General features: G+C 41.0%; 1 protein-coding gene across 2 annotated transcripts in view; it reads left to right on the top strand.

Annotated features, from left to right (window-relative positions):
- The first annotated feature begins 7,573 nt into the window (after positions 1 to 7,573).
- The window catches only part of doc2b (double C2-like domains, beta), a 188,730-nt gene continuing 170,705 nt past the window's right edge, over positions 7,574 to 25,598 (top strand). For both annotated transcript variants that reach the window (XM_004551168.3, XM_004551167.3), the window contains exon 1: positions 7,574 to 8,261. In XM_004551168.3, the coding sequence (XP_004551225.1) occupies positions 7,931 to 8,261 (331 nt within the window). In that variant the 5' untranslated portion in view covers positions 7,574 to 7,930. The remainder of the gene's footprint in view (positions 8,262 to 25,598) is intronic.

The raw sequence follows: 25,598 nt of genomic DNA, 5'->3' as shown, positions 1-25,598 counted from the left end.
TATTAGTTTTAATCTTTTAACTTTATGCATCAAGCAAAAATTTAATTATATGCAACATTTTCTGGCTGGAAGAAATTTGTTTAATATTTAAACCTATTTTCTGCACATTCCAGCACATAAAATATTTTTTTTGTGTGTTTACACTCAGTCTTTCAAATAGATGCAAGTAAAACACAGCAGAAAATAAATAAAGTCAAAGACTAGCGGTCCTTTTGCTCTATTTTCACCTGTAAAGCAGGAGTGGGGTAGGCGGAGGTTTACCCTGGTGCAGGTGTGCCGCAGCGGTCAGTGGAAGAATCCGCGAGTTTCTCTGTGAATTTCCCATTACGTCGTAGCGCACTCGGTGCTTGCTTGGAAGTTTAGGGGGGTTTTTTCGCTGTAAAAAGAAGTTTTCTTCCCACGCACAACGGACACTAATGTTTTTGTCACTTTTTATGGAATCAAACTCAAAGTAAGGTCAGTACTTCCACGCTTTAAACGCTGCACGCATACTCTCTCCCGTACTCGATATGTGATCCATTGTTGATCTGCACACAGCTGTTGTCACAAACGTCACACTCGCTTACGTCACTGTCATGAGACACTCTCGCAAGAAAATCACGGTTTTAGTAACGCAGTAACGCAGCGTTCCTACGGGAAAGTAACGGTAATCTAATTACCGTTTTTGCAATAGTAATCCCTTACTTTACTCGTTACTTGAAAAAAGTAATCGGATTACAGTAACGCGTTACTGCCCATCTCTGGATTTCATCTGTTGTGTAAATTGGACTATGTTTGCTTACTAAGAAGTTGTAGATTATATATCCAAATAGTCATGTTTACATTGTTGGATCTTTCACTCAGATGGTAAAGGTACTGAAATGAAGCCAACTGTGTGTTTATGTGTCCTACAACACTTAAATCATCAGCCTGAGGGTTAACGGTTTTTCTCGGCTGCAATGTGACACAAAGCTAACGAGCACATACAGAGATATGCAGAGATTTACAGTAACTTAGTTCATGTTAAGTTTCCCAGAAGAAAATGTTAGAAGACAGAGACCGACAGCAAAGAAGAGACATCCAGGGTTTTGCAGCTGTCGTTTCAGACTTTGACAGGATTGGACAGCCAGCTTGTTTTAGATGATGACATTTTACTGTCTTTAGAGGTTGATGTCACAAATATTAGAGTAGTAGTGTTACATTTTTAATATCTCTTGTAATCGAATTATAATGGCTTCTATTTATTTCAAACAATAATTTAAAATCATAAATATGTTTCTGGCATTTGTAACAAAGCAAACAGCATGAATCACGGAGAACTGAATGAAATATAAAGTAATACGTCCATGGCTTCAACTTTGTAATGAACTCAGATGGTAAATGGTAAATGGCCTGTATTTGTATAGCGCTTTTATAACTCAGTTGCTTGTAAAATATAATGTACTGATTTTTACTCAGAAGACGGGGAAAGAATACTATCCACACACTAAAAAGGATGCTATTTATACGATAAGGCTTGTATTATGTTTAGAGTAGCTATCATTGTTATCCCAAGCAACAGACTGGGAAAGCAAGAGGTGAAGAAGGAGAGCAGCAAGAGTGAAAGGGAAGGTTTGCAAGATGGTAGTGACCTGCTATGATGTTTGGGTTGGAGATGATAGCACTGATAAAAAGCAATGAAGCCAAGTTGGAGGTGGCAGAGTTGAAGATGTTAAGTTTTTCATTGGGAGTGACCAGGATGGACGGTATTAGACATAAGCACATCAGTGGGACAGCTCAGGTTGAGCATTTTGGAGACAAAGTTAGAGAAGCAAGGCTGAGAGGGTTTGGATATGTGCAGAGGAGGGATGGTGGATATGATGGACATGAAGGTGGAACTTCCAGGCCGGAGGAAAAGAGGACGACCACAGAGAAGATTCATGGATTTTGTGAAGGAGGAAATGCAGAGTGGTGGGAAGGAGGTGGATGCTAGTAGAAGGGTGAGATGGAGGCAGATTATCTAAAGGGAACAGCAGACCACCACTGAGACTGTATCTGTTGAACCAGAAACCCTGGCTGAATGCAGAGGTTCGCTGACAGACAGGGATGCTGCATCTAGGTCCACTGATGCTACGAGCAGGCTTGAGATGGGCAAAAGCCACAAAGACCCAGAAGATTAAGAGACACTTCTCCCACAACAACTAAAGGGATTTATGGAAAGGCACAGGTCCCAAAGTCAAACATTCACTGCAGCATCACTGAGAGTTGAAAGAATTTAGACAGTTTTTATCTTCCAGGTGTAAAAATTAAGTTTAACATCCAGGCATCCATGAAAACAGAACTTATTAAATTTAACAGAGTTTGAAGTTAGCATGGCGTTAGCTTGCTAGCTTCCATCTAAATATAATATAGCATGTTCTGACTGAGAGATTTCTGAAACAAATGAAGACGTACAGCTCTGCTGTCACTTCCAACATAAATGAAGACAGGAAACTAAACAGCAGTGACGTTTGTAGGGTTACTGAAGTTGGGCTAGCTGGTATATAATGATGCGTTACGTGATCGCTAGCGACACAGCTATGTTAGCATAACATAAACACAGTGAAGCTGGAGGATGGAGGATTTTTCCACTCGATAAAATTTAATGTGAGGGTTCCTGATGGTTAGGGACAAATATAATCGCATGGCAGGATGCTGTAAACAGACCAAACTTCAGTCAGGAGAACAACTGAGATAATCCATCCACAATACGAGGTTAGTCATTAATATACTGCTGCATGAGCTGGGCTGTAGTTACATGTAAGGTTTTAAAAACTGAGCTTTAAAATGAATAGCGGTAATTAAAACTGAGAGAGGCCGACAGTGATCACTGACTGTTTTTAGGGGCTCTTTGAGATTAAATAGAACAAGATACAAAGCATTAAAACATGTTAAAAACACAAAAGCCTTATTAAACGCAGGGTAGTTTGGGCCCGGAAGCAGGATTCATCACGTCATCACTTAAAGGGACCTGATTTCTTCCTGATGCTCTTTGAGGACTCAAACACCTCCCCTGCATCAGACTTACTCTAACACCAGATGACCTACTGCTCAGTGATAGTTCGTTAAACGAGGCCCTCATAAAGCTGCAGGCACTGACGCTATTCCAGGACAGGTACCAGAGACTGTCCACATCAGCTGTTAGCGCCATGCATCTCCGCTTTGATCATGTGCTCAGATTCTGGGTGAAAGTGGTGTCAGCTCTAGTGGATGCTCTTTTCCAAAATATTTTGACTTCATCTTCATGCGTCCCACTCACATTTTCTGTCTTTCCCACAGGAGCCAGTCGCTAATCAGTGAACTCTCGGTTAATCCATTCAGCAGCGCCCGACTGTGATGCTCCTAGCTGCCTTTTCTACTTGTCTCAAGAGAGCCACCAAGTTAAATTACATTCCTTTACTCCGAATGCTCTAGCGGACCTCTTTTGAGTTATCGACCCCGCATGCTGGAGTGGCTGTGAGTGCCGGCATTGATTGATGCTAGAAAAACGTCTTTCATATTTAAATGGTGCTTTTAAACAAGTTGTAGAAAAGTAAATCAGAATCAGAATACTTTATTGATCCCTGGGGGAAATTATTTTTTGTTACAGTGCTCCATTTTAAACCAACATTAAGACAAGACAGACAATACACTAACTAAGAATAGTACAATATATACATATATATATATACATACATACATAAGTCACTCATAAATAAATGATATAATAATAATAATTCACTTGTCTGCTCTTTAAGGTGGAAATTTGGAGGCAGCAGAAATAACTTGTGACATATCACTTTCTAAATAACTGTGTTGAATTCATTAGCTATAAGCAACTTTTAGAAAAACATTAGCCTTTATTGGAGTTGTGTTTCTGGCAACCTAATGAATGGAAATCCAATACTGACTCTGCTTCAGGTTGGTTTTTGTCTCCTGAGAGAAATGCCTGTCTCCACTGTGTACACCAGCCAATCTCTCAGAGTATCAATGAACTGCTTCATAATTTAGTGATATTTACGGTGTCTGCTGGATGCCAGCGAGTGCCTTCAATTTAAATTCTAAAGCTCTCCTTGGATGCTGCCACTCATTAATGCTTCGTGCTATTCAATATCAGGAGCTGAGCAAACGGTTATTTCAAAGCACCACGGGACTTCATAATGAAATGTAAAACACTGAGTAAGGTTTAAATGACTGCTTAAAGGGTATCAAGGTGATGCTGCAGGGGAAAACAGTGGTTGGAGCCTGTGGCATAACCAAAAATTACTAGCAATTACTAGCGTACTTAAAATCTCCTTACGTTTGGTCGGCTCGAAGAGGGGACCGAGTCTGCAACCACTTGTGTGACTTTGGTGAATCAAGAACAGCAATAAGACTGAATCAGTTCGCTGTCAGTTTACAGTCGAATATGTTAAAGTTGGCAATTACCGTATTTCCCGGACTACAAAGCGCACCTGAATATTAGCCGCACAAGCTAAAATCAGGGAAAAATCCTGTTTTGTACATACATTAGCCGCACCTGACCAAAAGCCGCAGGTGTTTCAATATTGACTTATCATATGTAAGAGAATATGCACAAAGCGAATTGTCAGGAAAGAGATGGCTGTTTGGAGACACACCCCTTTTATTAATATTTTGAAAATCAAGTTATGGGTACATATTTGCACATGTGCTGTGCTTCATAAATGAGTAACAAATGTAGTACATAACAGTAACCTACAGCACACCAGAAAAATAGATTCAGACTACCTTTTAGGCTCAGGTGCAGCGACACAGCTTTAACAAGAAGAAAAGTCAGTCATTCACCACCATCTTCCTGCGCACTAAAACCACCAAAGTCCTCTTCTCCAGTGTTGGAAACGAACAGGCTCAGGATGGCTTCGTCATCCACTCTCAGCTTCTATGTTGCCTGGCGGATGGACATGTGACCAACATACCACTCTTGAACCCCGATCCTTCCGCTAGGCAACGTAGTGCCGTACAACAGCGGAACAAACAAAACAAATCGTCTTATGATATCACAAAAATCATGGACAATCTATAGAAAAGCCGCACCTGACTAAAAGCCGCACCTGACTAAAAGCCGCAGGGTTCAAAGCTTGTGCAAAAAGTAGCGGCTTATAGCCCGACAATTACGGTACATGCAATCTGTTTGTAACGATGATAAAATAGTGAAAATAGCAAATCTGTTGTGGGAAATGACCAAATTATGACCAAAGCCTAGACTTTTATTTAAATCTTACATTCTTGTTTGCTGAATTAAACTAAGATAATCCTCTTGAGCTGATAATCACTGTTTATCTGAACTGCTTTGGTTCTGATAGTGAGGAGATCTTTGGCACATATCCTGCGGGGATACTCTGCTTTTTTATTAGAGGAAGGACATAATCGAGGACACCTGTTCAGATGGCGCAAAATGAGGTGAGGAATGAAATCTCTTTGAAGGCATTGTTGTCGAGCATTGTTGATGACACATAAAGGAGGCATTTTCCTGTAGAACTGAACAAATAATTGATGTGCAGCACCTGTGTCAAATAATCATGTGAAATTAATACAGTTAACGAATGCAAAGGACCGGCCTCTGAACCCCAAAGCTACATTTAGTTACTCACGACTGACACAAGAGGGTGCTACATCATCTGTTCACTGCAGGAATGTTTGTTTTGTTTGTGAATGGGTGAAGGCTGAGCTGCAGAGGCTGGAGTAAATCTGCAGCCAGAATGATTTTCTGTTATGTAATGTGACAAAGCATTGAGCTCATGCTTGGGGTGTCTGAGGGTGAAAGTCAGCTTTGACATGTTTTGAACTGCACTCCTGGATATAGAGATTCACATACACGTAAGGGATTTTTTTTTAAAATCACAACTGCTTGGACTTACTTACACATAAATCCTGTAGCTAATGCTTTCTCTATGTGTGGCTCTCTGTAAACACTGATGTGCTATGACAGGAAGGGTCTCACCTAGTCTGGCATCAACATCACCGGGTCACGGTGTCAGCCAGATCCATACACAGTAATGATATAAGCGATCTGAGAGTGTACATATTTCCACCGCCACCTATAATTGTGTAACAGGTGGTAAGGAATTAAATAACATGTGAAAACATCAGGGTGTATAATTTGTACTCGGGGATGGGTGTATATGCACATTTAAACAGGTGGGCCTGCACAAATGAAACAATAAATGGGAAATAGTCTGCACTTGGATAGCTGCGTTTAACTAAAGCGAATTCTAATGTTTCTCATAGAGACACAAACAATTACCAGCTCAGCTGCCACACAAGGTGTTTGTGTGGCATCTGGAGAAACTTGGGATTCAGCGTCAACACTTAAAGGATCTGGAGATCAAACCGTCGAACACTGTAGTCAACAATGTTTCAGTCTATCACCTGAGCCGCATCCGCCCCAACAACATGCTTATGAAAATAAGATCAGGCCTTAAATCGAACCCTGGGGCACTCCACATGTAATGGAAATTAACAGGAAGGACATAACTGAGGGCAGCTGAATGATGTGTAGCAGTTAAAATAAAGCAATATGACACACGATCAGGTTTCCACCAGGATAACTGTTGCAGCTGCCGCAGCTGAGGCACAGTGGTTATGTGGTGCACTCAGTTCACGTAGCTCCATCTGTCCACTTTAACCTCTGATACTTGTAGTGCTTTGTTACTTAAAAAACAGTCCTTCATAGTTTTTAGTACTGTTTATGTGTAAAAATGGTTAACGAAAAATGAGGTACCTTATATAGCTTATAGCTAGTTGTTCATTATTATTATTATTATTATTATTATTATTATTATTATTATTATTATTATTATAGCCCAGCCAATAATCTAAAGTTTGTAATAAGCTGGTGAAAACAAATCCAATTCACTGCTTTGGCTGTTCATATAGCACCAGTTCACGGCGATAGTCACCTGAGGGGCTTTATATTGTAAGGTAACAACATTACCATCTTACCAGCCTTGCAATATTTGTATAATATTGCAGGGTATTAAGATATATGTGTTGATTAGTGTAATGGAAACAAATTAAACAACGAATTAAAATCTGAATGCAATGGCAGTAGCAGGAGCACATTTAGATGTTTTGGGGCCTGAGGGGAGAACTCGCCTTGGTCGGCCCCTCTACTCTTATTGTTTTCTCACTCTGAAAAACCAAATCAGTGTCTGGTGGTACGCTGAAATTTTAGAAAACAGGTGAAATCAGTTTTCTCATTTGGGTGTTTGCAGTTGAGAATTAATCGAGTGAGACTGATTTTCAGCACTAAAACATCCTGGAAGGGATTCACAAAGCGTCAATTCATGCCTCATTGTCCAGGTTATCACAGCACGTGACACGCACAGACACACACGCACGCACGCCCACGCGCTCAAGGAGACACAAATTCACATGCGTCTGGCATGGCTGTGGATCGTCCCTCCCACTGACAGATGGATGGGGTTAATATCATAATTAAGCACCTCGGCCGACGGTTCCTGTTTACTGCTTGGTTGCTAGGCAGTGACATCAGCTGATCCCTCCCTCCTTCCTCTCTAATCCCTTCCCTCTCCCTCACAGTCCCTCTCTCTCTTTCACACACACACCACTCTTATGCTCTCTCTCTCTGATAGGCAGCGCAGACGTGGGCAGAGTGTGGGGGTATAGGAAGAGGAGAGAGCGGGAGGGTAGGTAGTAGTGTGTGTGAGGCTGTCAGACAGCATGGTCTGGGTCTGAGGACAGCACTGGAAGACAAAACAGCCGCCTACTGAACTCCATGTAGACCAGAGTGGTGCCATCCACAGATCACCTGGACCTGTCCACTCATCAGCACCCACCCAAGACAACACCTGCCTCTTCTAGAGAAGTAAGCGGAGTAGGACCAGGGAGGTGGGTCTGTTTATATTCTTTTTCTTTTATTATTTTCTCAGTTTTTTGGTTTTTGGAGTTGGCTCCTGGCTGGACCGCATGCATGACACAACGCAAAGGCGAGAAACCCACCATCAGCATCCAGGAGCACATGGCCATTGACGTGTGCCCTGGCCCCATCCAGCCCATCAAGCAGATCTCTGACTACTTTCCCCGGTACCCACGGGGCCTTCCCCCTACTCTGCCCCACGTTGGGCCCCTCCGCTCTGCCCTCTCCACCTCCTCAGCTTCTGCCTCCACGACTGCTGCTGCTGAGAGTGACCGCCCCAATGAGGATAACCCAGACCGGGCTCTTGCCGGAGCCTCCGCCTCCTTACAGGCCACCAAAAAGGACGAGGAGCCTGATGTGGAGGGATACGACTCAGATGACTCCAGTGAGTGATGATTTCCCCACTTGTCTCCATGCCACGGTGTTTCCTAACATTTCTACGTGTGTGTGTGTGTGTGTGTGTGTATCCCTTTCAGCTCTTTCTCTCTGCCTTTCTCTTATTACTGCATCTCCATTTTTGCCACCGGTTGCCAGGCATCCCTCCAGCCTTGTGGCTTTGTGGCTTTATCTGTCACCTTTCTCTTCTCTCAGCTCCCCCGTCCATCTCTTTCTATCTCCAGTCGCCTGGCGTATGTGCGCATGCTAACTCTTTGCCTCTCAGTCGACAGACAGCCAACTGTTGCTGCTGCAAAGAATACCGCTCCCCCTCCTTCTCCACCTCTTCAGCTCTCCTCCAACTGAAAGGATGTGTGATGTTATTGAAGTGAATGATTGCAGTCGTTGTGTGTGCATTTTCCTCTTCCCAGCGTCTACAGGGTGCCTGATCTATACTGTCGATCAGTCTCACCAGACTGCGTTTTCTCGGCTCCTTGATGAAGCCTCAAATTAGTCGCAGTTTTGAGCTCAGTGGGCTGCATCTGTAAAGCCCATCCACATTTTATACTGACTAGTGGCAAGACGGCCACAAAGTTCCTTTCATGTGACTGTATTGTCCATTCGTTGGCTTGTTTTGTGTTAGTTTCTAAAGCATGAAGATATGTGCGTGTCTGTGCGTGCATGTATGTGTGTGTGTGTTTGCATATCTCTCTCCATCACAGAGGGGAGGCTCCTTTTGAGAAAGCTTTTTGCCGAATGTCATTTCTTTTAATCTAACAGCTTTGAGTGGCCGAATAATAATAGGAATTAATATGCAGCACTGCTATTGCAAGTGACAGAGACAGAGCAAGATTCCAGCATCCTGCAAAAACCATTTTCACTCACAGCATAGATCTTGATGAGAAGATAACGTGACAGTCTTCACAACTCGAGTAAATGTACTGCCAAAATAAAAGCTGTTGCTACCTTCTTCTTTTTTTAAAGGAACCTCTGGATCCGCCTGATTAATCAGTGAGACAGCAATGGTAGCTTTCTTCCTTTTTTCTGTTATTGGTAGTGAACTTGTCCTGCCTCGCATCACTCTGAATTACATGTTGCTCTCGCAGCGCACAAAAACAGAACAAATGCTTCCCGGTTGGTTTTTGTCAGACTCTAACAACACACGGAGGTTTGTGTCCTTTGCACAAGAGACTTCTGATTGCAGGTTAATGTGTGACAGCAGTGTAGCTTCTGTGAGAGTTAATCCATGCAGAGCAGCATGCAAGGGGGGGCTTAGGCCAGCTCTAATCCAGAACTGGACAGGAGTAGGAGAGTGGTGTAAGAGAGGGGGTTGGTAGAGAGCAGGGTAGGCAGATGTTGGTCAATGAACTCTGCCAGGCAACCAGAATTTCACTCAGTGTGCAAAAATAAATGGAGGAAGACATTCTTCAAATCTATGAAGGACGGCTTCATTAGAAAAAGAAATGACTCCTGCCATGTTTTCCTTTCTTCAGCCATCACCACCTAGAGTTTTAAGATGTTTTGTGTGGGAATTCATACTATAAACTGCAAAGTGACTCTTATCATTACATGCTTATGAAAACTGCTGTTTATGAAGCTTTTCAAACTGCTTTTGTTTTTAGATATTGAAAACTGATTGTGGCTCCTTATACACATAATAAAATACTTTGTCTTTGCACATTGCTACAAATTCTACCTCAATTTTGTGCTTGCTCAGTCCAATAAGTTAGCAGCAGAAGCAGAAGTGCAGCATAATTATATGACCGCAACCACGGGAAACTGCCTTCTGATTGTTATAGTGTAGCTAATTTAGCACTTACTGCTATTTTAAGTGAATACTTTACCAGGAAACTGACGTTGTAGGGATTTGAAGGAGCGAATAGCTCAATAGGCAAACCTTAGAGGACTTACTAGGTTGACTGAAAGCATCTGAAGACACTTTTCTGTCTGTGGAGTCCACAAGGTGGGGCTGTATCGGCCAATTTCAGTCATTTTGTGAAAGAGGCAGTATGAGGATTGTACCTGCTTTGCATTTGCACAGGGACTGGACTGCGGAGGTGTGTAAGAGTAGGCAGCGTTTCAACGTCTCTATAAGGTGCTTGTAATTGCTTCTAGTGTAAAAATGCAACACAAAGAATTCCTTGTGTGACTGTTTGAAAGTGTGCACCATTATATCCGACTTTACGGCTCGTCATCCAGAAACTTGAAAGACTTGATAAAGTTAGTGTGGAAAGAGATTAGAGAATCAGCAGAATGCAGGGCGAGCAGATATGTCACCGAGCTTTTCACTCCTTAAGCAAACGCTGTGTGATCCTGGGCAGTCCCAGAGAAAGATGACCAACTGTGACAATGTCTTTGCTCGTGGCTCTAACACTGCGGTCCCGCGTTACACCGTGAGAGAGCTTAAAAGTTAGCCGTTCCAACGGTCTTGTGATGTAAGACAGCCTGGAACAATATTCTAACAGTGTTAAATTTAGGAGGGCCTTCGCACAGTGTTGTTACAGCTATGACCTGTTAAGCAACCATTAACAATGCAGCATGAAATGACTTGAAGATCATTGAGTCTTTATGTAAGATCAGAAATATATAAAGTCTATATAAAGTTATATAAGGTCAGAAAAGTGAAGCCAGTGCCGAAGTGCTTTAAACTTGCATTTTTCCAGCAGTGAATGAGTCTTCTGGTGGTCAGAAGAAATCAGATTTTTAAAATAAATCTATGAGAAAATGACCCTGCGGTGACTTTTTGGTCTCTTCCACTAGTTTCTCGTCTTGTTTAAAGCAAGAAAATGCTCATTGTATGAACTAAGAGTGCATAATGGGTTAAACAGAAGATAAAGAAGCGTATGCTTTAGTGGTTTGCTATGATATTAACATACAGCGTCCATTGGTTTCTCACTAAGGTCCACTCATCGCTCACCCCACTCAGTGTCAAAACACCAAGATGGGGATCTCAAAAATGCTTCTTTCAAGACTTCAAAACACAACTTTATAAATCAAGTATGTAATATGTGGCTTCACCTGCAGTCCTTAAAAAAGTCATTGTACTGATTCATTAATACTGATAATAACTGCTGCTTTTACTGCCTGCAGATTGTGCAGCGATCCCTTCATGAAAGCAATCATAGGCGGTGTACAGTGTTGCACACTTAACTTTTGAACTGTTAAGAGTATTTGTAGATCACTCCATGTAACTGATACTTGATAGGATGCATATACTTAAAATAGTGAATCTGCAAAATATGGAAGTATGTGTACGAACTGGTCATGATTACCTTTACCACCTAAACGAAAGATCCACCCGCTCGGACCCGCTCTAATCCTCATATCCAAAGATGTTCTGCTCAAGGCTTCAGAACAAGACTTTGAATCCAGTGAGTGAAGTTTATCGGGTTACATCCATCTTTGATATACAGTCAGTGGAAAACCTGTGCCACTGAAAAACCAACAAAAAGCACAATATACGGGGGTAAAATGAAATAAGAGTCCAAATTGCAAGAAAATGTAGTTGTGATGTGTCAACAGAAGCCTGGCTTCTCCGATGTGTTTTCCAGCTGTTATTATGACCTAGCATCAACTCATAAGACTACTGAACTCTCCATATGTAATGCCTTTGAAGTAAGACCATTCAGAATGAATTCATTTTGGAAGTCGATGAATAAAAAGCGATACGTCTAAGACTTACCGGAGTCTCACAGATTATCTATGCGACTCTGAAAAACAGATGCAACCCTTACAACATCTGGACTGAATGTGTGTTAGTTTTAATCTCTAATGCTTCTCGGTGATATTTGCATTAATTTTTTCCTCCAGAGCAGTTGCTATCCAATCTGTCCGAGATGCATGAAAAAGCTGCGGTGTGTTTGCTCTGTGCAACAGGTGGCGTGTTGCGGCATGCGTGTTACTGCAAGTTTATCAAAGAGGACTGGGTGCACGGTTCTAATCATGTCAGCTGAGGATTGGTCACACTGCAGGTTTATTCAAACATCAAACCCCAGCTTCCCTCCACCCTCCCTCCTAATAGGGCAATTAGACCCAAACATCTGCCGGTGTATAGTCTTAATGATTTTGCAATCACCTGAAGAGTCATCAGTGATGCACGATAATTACAATGTCAGCTCCACTTTGAAAAAAGAAAAAGAAAAAAGAGAAAGGCCAAACAAGGAAGGAGTATGAAAAGTATAAAGTATGTTGAATGCGTTATCCAAAGTATGAGTCATCTGTATGCTTGTCACCAGCCTCAACTACTCTCTAATGAACGTAGGCACTAAAATATATAATTAAGAAATGAATAACAAGTAGCTGTTTGGGTCTGATGCAATGTCTTAAATAATCCCAAGCTGCTTCTTCTGCTGCTGCCATGGGAGTTTCAAAGGAGATAAAGAAGCATAATACTGCTGCAGCGGCTCACAATCTGCTTTTAGAAAATGCGTCATGGGTTCTGTATAGTGTATAGAAAAAGACACACCAAAACACTGCAACAGTACAGGTGATGAATGCATGTGCTGTCTGGCTCCGATCTGCTGTTGTGTATGAAAGTTAATTCCGAGGTGACATTTTCAAACATGGAAAACGATGACCCCATACTGGGATGCCTGCAGCAGCTCCAGTGATGATTCATATTGGAAATAACTCAGCAGGTTTTGGTGTCAATCTCAGAATCGCCGTTTCGGTGTTGTCAGTCACAGCCACAAGACAAATTATAGTTTACTGCAGCCGCGTGTGTTTTGGATTAAGATGAAAAACTGACTTTTTTTTTCCGTGTCTGGCAGCAAAAGCTACTGTAAATGCTCTTCACGAACTTGTGGCATTATGCTATAGGAAAGCATTTTGCTGGATATTAATTTTCTAGTCCAGTCAAGGCCTTGTGTGCAAAGAAAATGAAAGGACATTCATAAAAGCGAATGTGAATCTCGAAAATGTTAATCAACGTGCAATGACAAATAAGCCCTTGAACACCGTACAAACATCATGGATTGATGTGCATCGCTGTGGATGGATTTTTGCTTTAAGCTACCCTGCTACCCTCATTTGTTTGTGTTGAAAGACTTACTGAAGGACAGCTTTACCCAGGCTATATAATAAAAGCTATCTATAAAAGCAGAGAACATATTATTTTTGCAGACCTAACAGCTTCTACTAGCATATAGGAATAAAACTAATTAAAATCTACTTTCTCCTGTGTTGTCTGCTTTGCTTATGTGTGTTTCCTGCCTTATTCCATCTTGGGTGGTGGCTGACATTTTATCGCACCTGTTGCGAGGCTGATCTGATAACGCTTGGACTCATACATATGAAGCGCGCACTGAGGTAAAGTAATTTCTCCCTCCTGGCAGTGAAGCGAGCACCGCTGTGATCCAAATGAAAACGCTGCTTTACTTTGAGTTTGTTCGTCTAGCAGTTGGAACTTTTGCTCTGCTGCTGCACAAAATTCAAGCCTCTCTTTCTCTTTGCTGTTTGTAATTTAAAAGAGCCAGCGCTGCCCCAAATTGGCTCTTCATTGTCCTGCGGGACTTGATCCAGTATCTGCATGGTTCCTCTTGGGGGTGGATGGAGCAGCGTGGCAGTGTTCTCCCTTATGAACCAAATCACACAGGGACCTCTCAATCCTTGCTAAGAACCTGCTGGCTAATCTGCATAACGGCAACATTTTCTGATTCGCTGTGACTCAACCTTGATTTTAATTGAAACGGAAAAGTGCATCACCCACCAAGGGTCCCCTGCAAAAGGGGGGGAGGGGGTAATCAAAAGCATTTGAACATCCGGATCCTTGCCACATTAATTAATGATTGTTCGTAGTGAGAGCCATGTCCCTGTCAGAGCCCAAAGAAGTGACCCACATTGGAGAGCTTGTGTTTCTGAGAGATAAGCTTCCAAGCCTTGCTATGTGTTGACGAAACTAACACGGGGTGGCCGGGGGCGCTGGGCGGGGTCGGGTCCACAGTGTCTGCACACACAGGTCTCCCCCGAGATGTCTTGCTCTGGCAGTGCAGTGCTGTCTGCTGTTGTCTCCTCAGCACAAGTTTTGAGCTACAGCATTTGCTTGTAGTTGTCAGACGGTGAAGAGACGGTGTCGGAGCAGAAGAGAAGAGTCTAAAACAGGACAGTAACGCACCAGAAGAAGCAAATCTCTAAGTGTAGTTTATGTTTTGTTGCAGTGAATGTGGAATTAATTTCTTTTTTATTTATGTATGTGACAGAATTAGCACAAACTGTGTGTTTCCTGAGATTGCAGCAGTTCAGCTGTTGGAGCTACTGATATCAAAGGTGCCGAGGATTGAGCTTGAGGACTGTGGTGGTCCACTGACTTACACAAGGCACTTCTCTGCTTTGTTGAATTTGATCTCTTAATTGTAACTCAACCACCTCAACCTGTCTCCTAATAATCGTGGTCTGACTCTGGCTGACTGCAGTCACCCTCAGACAGATTGGCAAAGGTGTGTAAATAACTGTGGATTTTTATTTATTAAAGGAGTCATTCTTTGCTGATGAGTGCAACTTATCTGTGAAGCATCTCTTTGCAATCTGGGACTCGACTCAACCGGTTGCCAACTGGCTGTATTCTATAAAAGCAAGGTTACCAGGGTTACTGTGCGAGTAAATCACCATCCTTCAACAACTCTTTCCTATTATGTCCAGGTCTTGACTTTGAATGTAAACCTTTGTGTGTATGTTTAGCAACAGATCTGCAATTTTTGTTGATTTATCACAGTTGATCAGCATTTTATCTTAAAGAGTTACCGTGTTATTGCCAGCTTGACCCTAGTAGACCACAGTCTGACTCTGTCTTATTGCCATTTCGTTGTTATCTTGACTCATAAAAGTCGGTGTGAAGATGACTGTGAATGTTTGCACACCTATTTCCTGTCTTTGACTGTATTAAAGGAACCCTAATTTGCAAAATTAGCATCGTGTTGCCAAAAAAGAGAAACTAAGACCATAAAATCATCCAGAAAAAGTGTACTATGATCACCAATTAAATAAGAAAGACAGCTTTTTAACTCATGGACTTTTATATAGTCTCATTTTTTTGTTTGAATTTATTTTGTATTTTGTAATTAGAGTTGCCCCCTTACAAGCTTTAATACAAGCTTTAGACTTTTTAAACTTGCCGTGTCCATCTTTTACATGCAGTCTGGTTTCAGTGTAATATAACATCTGCGTGTGGTCAAACGTTTACATCAAGGTCTGTATCAAAACTTATCAGTGTTAAACAAATTAAAATTATACTATTAACTCAGCAGTGCCTTTCATGCAGAATTTAACATGACTTTCCTTTTTAAAGTTCAGCAGTACTCTGGGGCTCTGCCACGTCGTGCCTTGTAGTTAATTAAAACAATTTTAAGACCGATTCTAAAACAAACTGGGGGACTGAATAACGAGGCTAAAACTGAGGTAATTTTCTTTTTAAAGCCTACAGAACCTTCTCAGGGGCCCAGTGAGAGCACACACAACTCTGCTAAAGCCAGAAAAATAAATGGCAGCACAGTTATCAGGTAGGAGAGTTGAGATGAAGTTATTTCCCTATGCACCATTCCAATTTGCATTCAGATGATGAGGATTACTCAAATATTTGTTGTCTTTTATGAGTAGTATAAGTGCAAAAGTTTGCAAGCTCAGTCAGAGAATAAGTTAAGGAGATTTACTGGCAATGCGGCATATTGTAGAGTGACACGTAAGCTAACGAGGATTCTACCAAATTCAATAAACAACCATTTTTAAACACACCGAGTAACAATTTTCCAAAGTTGCTACTATTTGGCGGGCAGTTCAACAGCAATGTTTAAATGCTTCTGGTATTTAGCCAGAGAGATAATCACCTAAAAACTCTGCGTGGTACTTTAAGGACGAGTGCAGGGGAGGCCTTGAGCCATCTGTTGCCTCTCTTAGACCAAAAGCCATTTCCAAACCTTTGATAAACACAGGGCTGCCGCAATCCACTTGAAAACATCCCCCGAGCCTCATAGGAAGAAGGAAAAAGGCAGAGATCCAACCACTATTCATTAATGGGGACTGTGTAGAAAGGGTGGCAAGCTTCCGCTTCCTGGGAGTCAATATAGAGGAGAACCTTTCCTGGAGTGTGAACACCTCCGAGCTGCTGAAAAAGGCCCAACAGAGACTGTACTTCCTGAGAATTCTCAGGAGGAATAACATCACACAGAGACTGCTGGTGTCCTTCTACAGAGCCACCATTGAGAGTGTTCTAACTTACTGCATATGCATCTGGTACACTAGCTGCACAGGGGCTCAGAGGAAAGCACTCCAAGGGATCATTAACACCGCCCAAAAGATCACTGGCTGCCCTCTCCCCACACTGGAAGTTCTACACAACGCCCACTGTTTTAAAAAGGCCCAAAACATCATAAAAGACACCTCACATCCTGGCCACTCCCTGTTCGAACTGTTGCCCTCAGGCAGACGGTACAGGGCAATCAGAGCAAGGACTAATAGACTCAAACACAGCTGTTATCCAACTGCAATAACACATCTGAATACTACAAAAAAATGTCCATCACGCCACTCTTGTGTTAATCTATGCACGGTCTGAAGCATGTGTGTGGGAATGTATGTGAATGTTTTACTGTTATATCTTATTAGTATTTTAAGTATTCTATCTATTTTATTTATTGAATTTTATTGTTTTATTTATATTTTGATATTGCTAGGGATGATGCAATGATCGGGGACCATTCTTAATTTCGTTGTTCTCATGACAATGACAATAAAGTTTCTGATTCTGATTCTGATAATGCTCAGTTCAATGTAAAGAGTGAGTTCAGCACTGCCATGCCCTGCACACCAGAATCCTATTAAGCGTCTATCTGCAAGCTGTCATGCAGTAGTAATGACTCACTGTAGTGTTCCATGTTTTCCTGTGACTAACCCAGCACTAACAAAGCAGGCCAGATTGTCAGCCTGGTCACATTATGGGTTATTATTACTGGTGCTGTCTCTCAACAGGAGCCACTGAGTGTTTTAAGTTAGCAGCAGCCCCGCTTCATCAGATATAAATTCTGCTCTGCCCTCCCTTCATCCCAGTAAGCACATTATGTAATGATAATGCCGCTATTACACAGATACATTTGGCTTCTGGGGCTGTCATCAATAGGGAGAAATGCTGTTTGGCTTTAGTTTGTCGCACTTCATATGCACGTATTGAGGATGTGTGTGCTCATTGCTGGTGATGCACGGGCTTTTTAAAAGCTTCAGCGTTTTTAAAAAGCTGAATCCACCTGTGTTTAAACCCCACAGAGAGGGGCTAAGAGTAGTACTTCATCCTCCTCCACTGAGAAGCCAAAGACCCACTCCATTTGCCGAAATTAAATCCTGGTGTCTGATCACTTCCCTGCCCACACAATGTGATGAATCAAAACATAACTAACTTAACCACAACTTTATTGAGTGGGCACTCGGTAAGCTCAGTTCACCGATAGCCTTCCATCTCTTTAGGATCCTTTGGTGTGTGCAGTTTAATGAGGCAACATAAGGGATAACTGGAGATGAAAGTTCAAAGCTTTCAACTTGTTACTTCTGACTGCCACGCGAAATTAAGGGTGAAGTTACACAGTGCACTTGTTGATTATATTTACATGCCTGCCTTATTCCATCTTGCCCATATTTAGATGAAAAAAAAAGAGTTTCCATTGTAAGTGCTGAAGAGTAGCTTGGCTTTGGAATTACATCCCCTATGTTAAAAATAAGACTGAATACAATTAGCTGCTGATTTTTAAGCTGATTTTATTGGCTATATTATTGAACTCCAGCTGGTTTCACTTCCTGTAGCTACAGCCATGTCTGTTCCTGTTGAATAAGCTGTGGTGAGACCGCCAAGAGCTAGCAAAGGGTGTAAAAAGTTAGCAGCTAGCAGGTGAAAAACAACAAGCATTCCACTTTGCATTGCATTGGGCAGCGACAAGCATGGCACATCATCAACATCAGAAGTGTAGTCAGAGTGTTGACAAGCTGTAGATTTACATGTTACAGTTTACACAGGGTACTGCATGAGAGTGAATGAACTGAGGTATCTAAACTGAGATACAGTAATTGCACGTGATTTGTCACAACCCGGCTCATAAACTGCAACAAAACAGAGGGAGATTCAACGAGTAGTAAAGTATAATTAACTCTATGCAACATAATAGATAATGATAATGTGTTTCTCAGCGTGCATGGATCTGTGGCAGTGTGTGCAGAAAGCAAAACTTTGGAACACATGCTAAGCTAAGCTAAGCTAAGTTGATCCAATTCAGTAAGAGAACAGCTAGCTAAAGAAAGAAGAGAGCTTTATAACCAGACTCACTGGGCCTAGGTGTAGCTCAAACAGCAAATTACTTCCCATGCATATCAAAGCATAGCAAAAACCACAACACAAAACCAAAATAGAGAAAACTAGTGCCCTAGGCCATCACAGTGTTTAGCTGCTTTAAAGTTCTTCTTCCTCTAGTGGCCAAGTGTAGTCAGCGCAAAGTACAGTTTTAATGTTCTTTTAATGTTGTATCTGCATAAATATTTGGACATTATATGTATTTTTGACAATATAGTTTACTTTCACCTGTAGGGGCTACTACAAGAACTGCAGTACAGACACAAATCGATGGCTTTTAAATGTAGTTGCTGCCGCTTGACTGATGCTGAAATTATACTTTTCATGTCTGTGTAACTGTGATTTATCACTACGCATATGAAGACACACTCAGTGCAGTAAAAACAGACTGATAAATACCAAACATGTCCCTATCTGTTAGGGAGTTTGAAATGACACATAGTGTACATTACATAAGTGCTAATGACCCTACCAGATGTCTAGGAAGTCCTACCTAACCTCCGCTTATTCCTACCATATGCTTTAGTTTTAAATAGCTCAAAAATCAAATCAAATGAAAAATCCTCACACTTTCAGTGTGTTTACTGGGACGACTCCAGATTCCATAACAGTGATAAGGAACTGCACATGTCCCTGGATAACATGGTTTTCAATGCCCTAAATACTTGGTCATCTGATCTTAAGGTTCTTTTTCCAGTTGTTCCAACACTTGACCTCTACTGTAACATCTACTGCTGTATTATTTCTCTACTACACACACACACACACAAAACCCCACAACGTGTTTTTGTTTCCTCAGTGGACTGAAGCTTGCAGAGCCAAACACTTTCAACCCTCTTACTTGGCTAAAGAGGCTTCACTTCTGTCCTCTGACTTCTTCTAGTTACTCTCTGAGAAGATGCTGAACTCGTGTTTTTCAACCAGGTTTCTGCATCCCACCTCAGAAGGATCAATAAAAGGTCTCTGCCCTGCTGCTTTTGACTCCTGGAAGCGGCATCTTTCAGTATTTCACTCTTGTGCTCTCTTGTCCCGTAGGGGAGAACTCAATGAGTTGTACAATACAGCTCTGCTTAGACAGACCACAATGTCAGGCCTTAGAGAGGAGTGCTGGACAGAGTACGCTTGCTGAGCTCACCTGGACTAATACCAGCGAGGCAGGAGGATTTCCTTTTGTATCTGTATTGTGTGATTGCTTCATTGTCAGCTAAAGTGGATTTGATTTCCTTGGAGTGGGCGATGTCAGTCTTGCCAAGTGGTTTCCAGAAAACTGTAATCTTAAAGATTATGTATGTAATCTCTGATCATACTGTATTATAGTTACAAGGAATTTACATTTTCTAATACATGCAATACATTTTGATTTTGAATAGGAAGAAAACGTAAAGTGATTTGCTAATGTCACAGAGTCATCAAACAAGAAAGGTTTATTTATTTGGGAAAATGCCGGTTCTTAGAAAATATTGCTGATATCGACTTCTGATTTTGAAGTCCCATGATTTGCCTTTCACGAGATAATTTATGTTTTGAATGAATCTGAGGAGTTTGGGCATCAGTTCTAATGATTTACTGAATTTGAAAGAACATTACCCCATGATAAGAAAACTTTCCAGAACTATATTCACAATGTTTGCATGTGACCATAAATATTTCTAGCTTTTTGTAGGTATTTTGGATCAGTCAGCTGAGAAACACAGGCTGTATGTAAAAGGTAGGCACTGATTTATGGATCATTACTTTGAAGCTTATGTGATTATACTTGGACGAGGGTAATCATCTTAGTTATCAGGCAGAGTTACCTTAGTTTGAAAGATAGATTGTTTGGATGACAGACACAAATACTTCTTTTTTGATCCCTTGTTCTCTGTTTGGGTCATAGTTTGTTTCTTCCTAGATTTTCATGTATCCTAAGCTTTGGATTCTTAGTCACCATTAGTATTAGAGTTAATTTATTCCCTCATTCTTTCCTGTCTATTTTCCTAAGTTCATTCAAGTGACCCCCACCCCCCGTCCCCTCACAGACCGACACCACCACCATGTTAATGTCGCTGATTACAATTACCTATGTTTTGTTACCCTCCCGTGTCCACTTCCCTGATTACCCTTTTGTGCGTAAACAGTGCCTCTCTCGCTCTGTCTCAGTGTCTGTTTATTGAATAAAGAGAATTTAGTTTACATTTTCACCGCGGACTCTCTCTTTCGTCTGAACGAGTCTGCATTTAATAATCTTAGAATTCACTCAAAGAAAAAAATCAACTTCTCAGATGGTCTGTTGCTAAATGCACAACACATAACTGCATTAAAATCTTCTAAATGGAACAAAGACGACAGAGACTCAAATTCGCTGAGGTAGCATTTGGCAGACAGCTAGTGCCGGTAACCACTTTGGCTGAAATCCACTGAGGTCGACCAAATTACATAACTTTGTAGAAAATATGTTTGTTGTTGGTCATTTTCACATGGGAGTCTGACTTGCTTTGTGAGACTAGCCTCGAGTAGCCACTCACAATTTTTTTTGCACATCCACTTCAGCCCTACAGGTTGCAAAACAGTGTTGTGAAGTTCATAATCAATAGGTTCATCCTCTTGAGAGTATACTACTGCTTTCTGTTCCTGTTAAGTGTATTCATCTCAGCTCACAGGGATTAAATATTTGACTATGGAACTCTGTTACTTTCAGTTGTTCTGTTTGCTTGATTTGTATTCTGGTGTGAACTTTATCAGCTTGAATATGGATAGAGGTCCATAACAAGCAGCCCCGCACTGCCGCTTACTGCTCATTCTGTAACTCCGAAGTGTCTGCAGCAGTGTTGCATTTCTGTATGTGATGTTTCAACACCAGTATTGTGAGCTGGTGTACTACTTTCTAATGCGTTAGGATGTACATTCAGTTTCAATCTGCACCATGAAACCTTCTAGTTGTATTGTTATTTATTTCTTTGTGTTTTGTGTGTCTGTCAGCATTGTGTTGCTCCATTAAAAATTGTATTCATTAGTATCACGAAATTAATTTGAACTAATTTTCACACATTTCTTTATCTAAATTTGACTATCTTGTTCTTTTCTTCATTTTCATGAGAATCCAAAAGATGGCGGTGGAAAGTATAGGCAGTCAGACGAGGCTGTGCTCATCATTAGTGCCTTAGCTGCCTCATTTGCATTACAAGCTAGCAAATGAGTCCTCAGATTTGTTGGTGCTGCAGTGTGAGGGACTCTTTAAACTACTTCTACAGGCCTCTGAGATACTTCAGTTTCTTGGTTATTAACCCTGTTCTTTGCTTTAATAAATATTGACAGTCTTGCTCCAGTTTTATTTATGATGAAGCCTGATGAAGGTGCTCATCAGGCTCACATCCTCAGTGCTGCCTTGGGAAGACCACCAAACCCTAAAATATCCTGTACAGCATTCATGACAGTTTTGAGGCATCATTTGAAGCTAAACTTCAATGCTTTTTGCTGTTAAAGACGACCACAGGGAATCCCTTCCTCAGATGAAGCCAGGTGCTGTTGCACAAAGCTCTCTTTTCTTCATACCTGGTTGTGGTGGCTGTGATAAAGAATGGATGGTTCTGCCTAAAACTATTGTTCTCCATCCAAGTGAGCGGGTAAATCTGTCAATACAGAATGAGTCATAGTTTAACAAGAATGCGGCTGAAGAAAAAAAGCTTGTCAGAGCAAGCGGTAAGGGTTTTCAGAGAAACATAAACCCTGACCTCCGGCATCTGTGCAGTAAAGATTCTATTTCTGATGATCCATGGATGGAAAATATGTTGCCTGTGAATGTAATCCTGGCAGCAAGTGGTTTTCCTCCATATCAAAGATGCATTTCCATTTCCTAAACAGCTAGGTGCGGACTCAACAAGTGAAAATTTAACTGGATTTTAGCCTTTGGCTGTTTGCCAGTTAGATATATTTCAGGCCTCTAATCAAGAGAAAATTGCTCAATGGGATATTGGTGAATGGCTGAAATTAGGTTGAATTAAAGACTTTTGTAGCTTGAAAAGGCAACTGTTTAACCTTTCATCTAAATTTAGACTAAAAGGATGTCTTTTTAAAGGCTGTGAGTGGATGAACAAATTTAGCCTGGAAAACAACATCTGTGGATGTTTGGTGTGTGGGGGTGTGCGTATATGTGTCTTACAATTTTCAGGGTGAATGAGTGGGTCAGTTTTTACCAAAACGGTTCATGTGACAAACAGTTTAGGAAGCAGTGGGTACTGCATTTTATAAGATTGGAGGTGTATTTTGCAACTGTAGGCTAACTGAGTAAATATACTTGCCACCACTTCTCAAAAGTAAACTTGAACATAAGGAGGGGGACACGCCTGCAGCACTTTGCTCATCTCAACTCGATTAGCATTTGTTCTCATCCCACCAGGTAGAAATCTGAGTGTTACTGAGCAGAGCAGCAGAACAAAAATCCCACACAGGGCTCCAAAGAATATATCGGGGAGCTACATCATCGCACCATTTCCAAGAACCGATGCAGTGATTTTCAAAGGTTTGCCTCCCTGCAGGTTCTTATCTTTCTGTGTGTGTTCTGACTCATGTTGTCTCTGCAAGTGTCTTTTTAATTGTTTTAGTTTTAAATCTGCAGTTTATATTACTCACCCACAACCTAAATCTGTCTGCAAAAAGTCCTTTATAGTGATCGCCGATCAGAGCTTTCAAACTCTGTATTCTGCCTGTTTATTATTTATTTAGTTTTTTCAGGGAGAGTGGGTTGCTCCTGGACTTCTATCTAAAAGTGAAATAATTTTTAGGCTAAGAAATTTGTCTTCACACACTACTTTTTAAAAAAATATCTCATCAAATGTACGCCAAAGAGGGATTGGGAATATTGCCCCATCCTGTAGGCGGGTAAACTAAGACCTAAAAATATATCCAGTATATGTATACAAAATGAAGCAAAACTAAGGACACTTGGCCGCAGCTTTGGAAGCATCTTAGCGAGTCTGATTGCTGCACAAATGTTGCTCTGCAAATTCCAATTATCGCTTATGTAAACCTCTTCATTTAATAGAGTGGGATTAGAGAATTGTGTAATATGGCGTATGTTTTAGATTGATGTAACCGAGGGATTTCTTTTACTTACCAAGGTAGTCCAGCTCTCGGAAGCTCTGTCGATAAAAACAATAAAATCTACACGTACAAAAAAATTAATATTCATGTCAAGTGCATGGTACAGCGTTACACATAGACCTCAAAGCTGGCAGCACATGAATTAGTAGAGAAATTAAGTTCTTTCATCTTCTAATTTACCCACCCTGCTCTCTCAAAGTCAGACGCTTATCACAGAGAGACTCTCAATGCAGATGAAGACCACTTGGTGATGCAGTGGGCTTCAAGATATAACTTGGGCACGTAGCCCATATCAACCAGCTGATATTCAAAGCAAATCAGACTGGTTTTATCTACTGTGCTCCGATGAGAGAGAAGCGGTCGATTGTTAGAATACGAGGTGTGATAAATAAAGTGCGCTGCTTGGGTGAATCATACATGAATCCTCACTCAGCAGGGTAAAAGTACCGAATCGACTCTTCACTGACCAAATGTGCTTCGTAAACTGACAGCTACTCTGCTGCTTTATGCTTAATATTCCTGGAGTTACTTCCTTCTTTGACTGTTGCACTATGTTTACTTCCAGTTCGTGTCCCAAGTTCCCCACAAATGTCCCGAGGAAGAAAACTAGCAGCAGATGGTCTGCTGACAGCAACAGCATTTTGTGAATAAGGAAATCTTTTCCCATAGAAAAACATGCCACAGAGCCTGTGTGAAAATGAGTCTGGCTTTAGCAGTTTTCCTGCTTTGTTCCTTTTGTTATGTCACTGATTTCTCGCCTGAACTACCAATCAGAAAGCCGTCTGTCCCTGACTTCAGTATAGGATTGCAGCAACAACACACAGCAGGGAGTGTTTCCAGTTGTGGTTTGGAAAAATATGCTGATATATGTTTGGGCATATAAAAAAATAACGAAGTTCAGTAACTGTGTTTCTATGAATTCTGGTTGCCTCATAGATGAATTACCGTAGCCATTAACCAACAACTGTTTATTAAGAATGGGTATAATCTCTGTTTGATTGTATAATAATCTGTGGGAAAACTATTATTTCTCACTTGATTTGTGCCTTAATAAATATTTCCCCAGTTAATTCATGGTCTCAGTCACTAAAGTAGTCACAACATTATTCATTTTGGTCACATAATTAAATGAAACTCTCTAACATACCCATGTATATTTGTTCAATTACAAAACCTTCATCAGGTGTATGGACTCCACATATTTATGTAATCATAAGCGAAGGAGTACTGAGATAAGTCTGACTAATGAAGATTGTAAGTACATTTGTTGTGTCTAAATACTATAAATGTACACAGCATAGGGATTTTTTAAATTAAACAATCAAGATGTGATTGAAGTGAAGACTTAGCTTCAATTTAAGAAATGGCCATTTTTATGCACAGCACCGAACAAAGTTTCCTCCCTTGAGATTCTCTGCCTGCGCGTTGCTGCAGCCACCTTCAGCTGCTGCTTGTTTGTGGATCTCTCTGCAACTCAGTGCTGTCTTCTGTAACTGAAAAGCATGCTCTATTGGGCTCAGATCAGGTGACTGACTTGGCTGTTGAAGAATATCCTATTTCCTTGCCTCGAGAAACTCTTGTGTTGCTTTTGTAGCTTTGGGTCATTTTTCATTTGCATCATGCACAGAATCACATCTGTAATGTCTGGGTTTAAAAACTGGAATAGTGAAGATTAAAATGCCAAATTCAAGTATTCCATAACCTCGGGGTTTCTTCAGTGTCTACCACACAATGTAATGCTGACAGTATTTTTTTTCTTTGTTAATGTAATGGTTAATCTAATCCATGAGCAAGCTCTTGAATTAAGTTTATAAGTCTAAAATATAATTATTGTTGTTATCCAATAATTGTCAAATTTAATGTTTTACAAAAAACCCTCCATTATTATTTTTTGATTAAGATGCTAATTTAGTTATTTACTTCCATTCCTGAACAGAAAAACTAATT

Source organism: Maylandia zebra, linkage group LG10, assembly GCF_041146795.1.
Source record: "Maylandia zebra isolate NMK-2024a linkage group LG10, Mzebra_GT3a, whole genome shotgun sequence".
NCBI lineage: Eukaryota > Metazoa > Chordata > Actinopteri > Cichliformes > Cichlidae > Maylandia > Maylandia zebra.
This window is presented reverse-complemented; position numbering and strand designations above follow the sequence as displayed.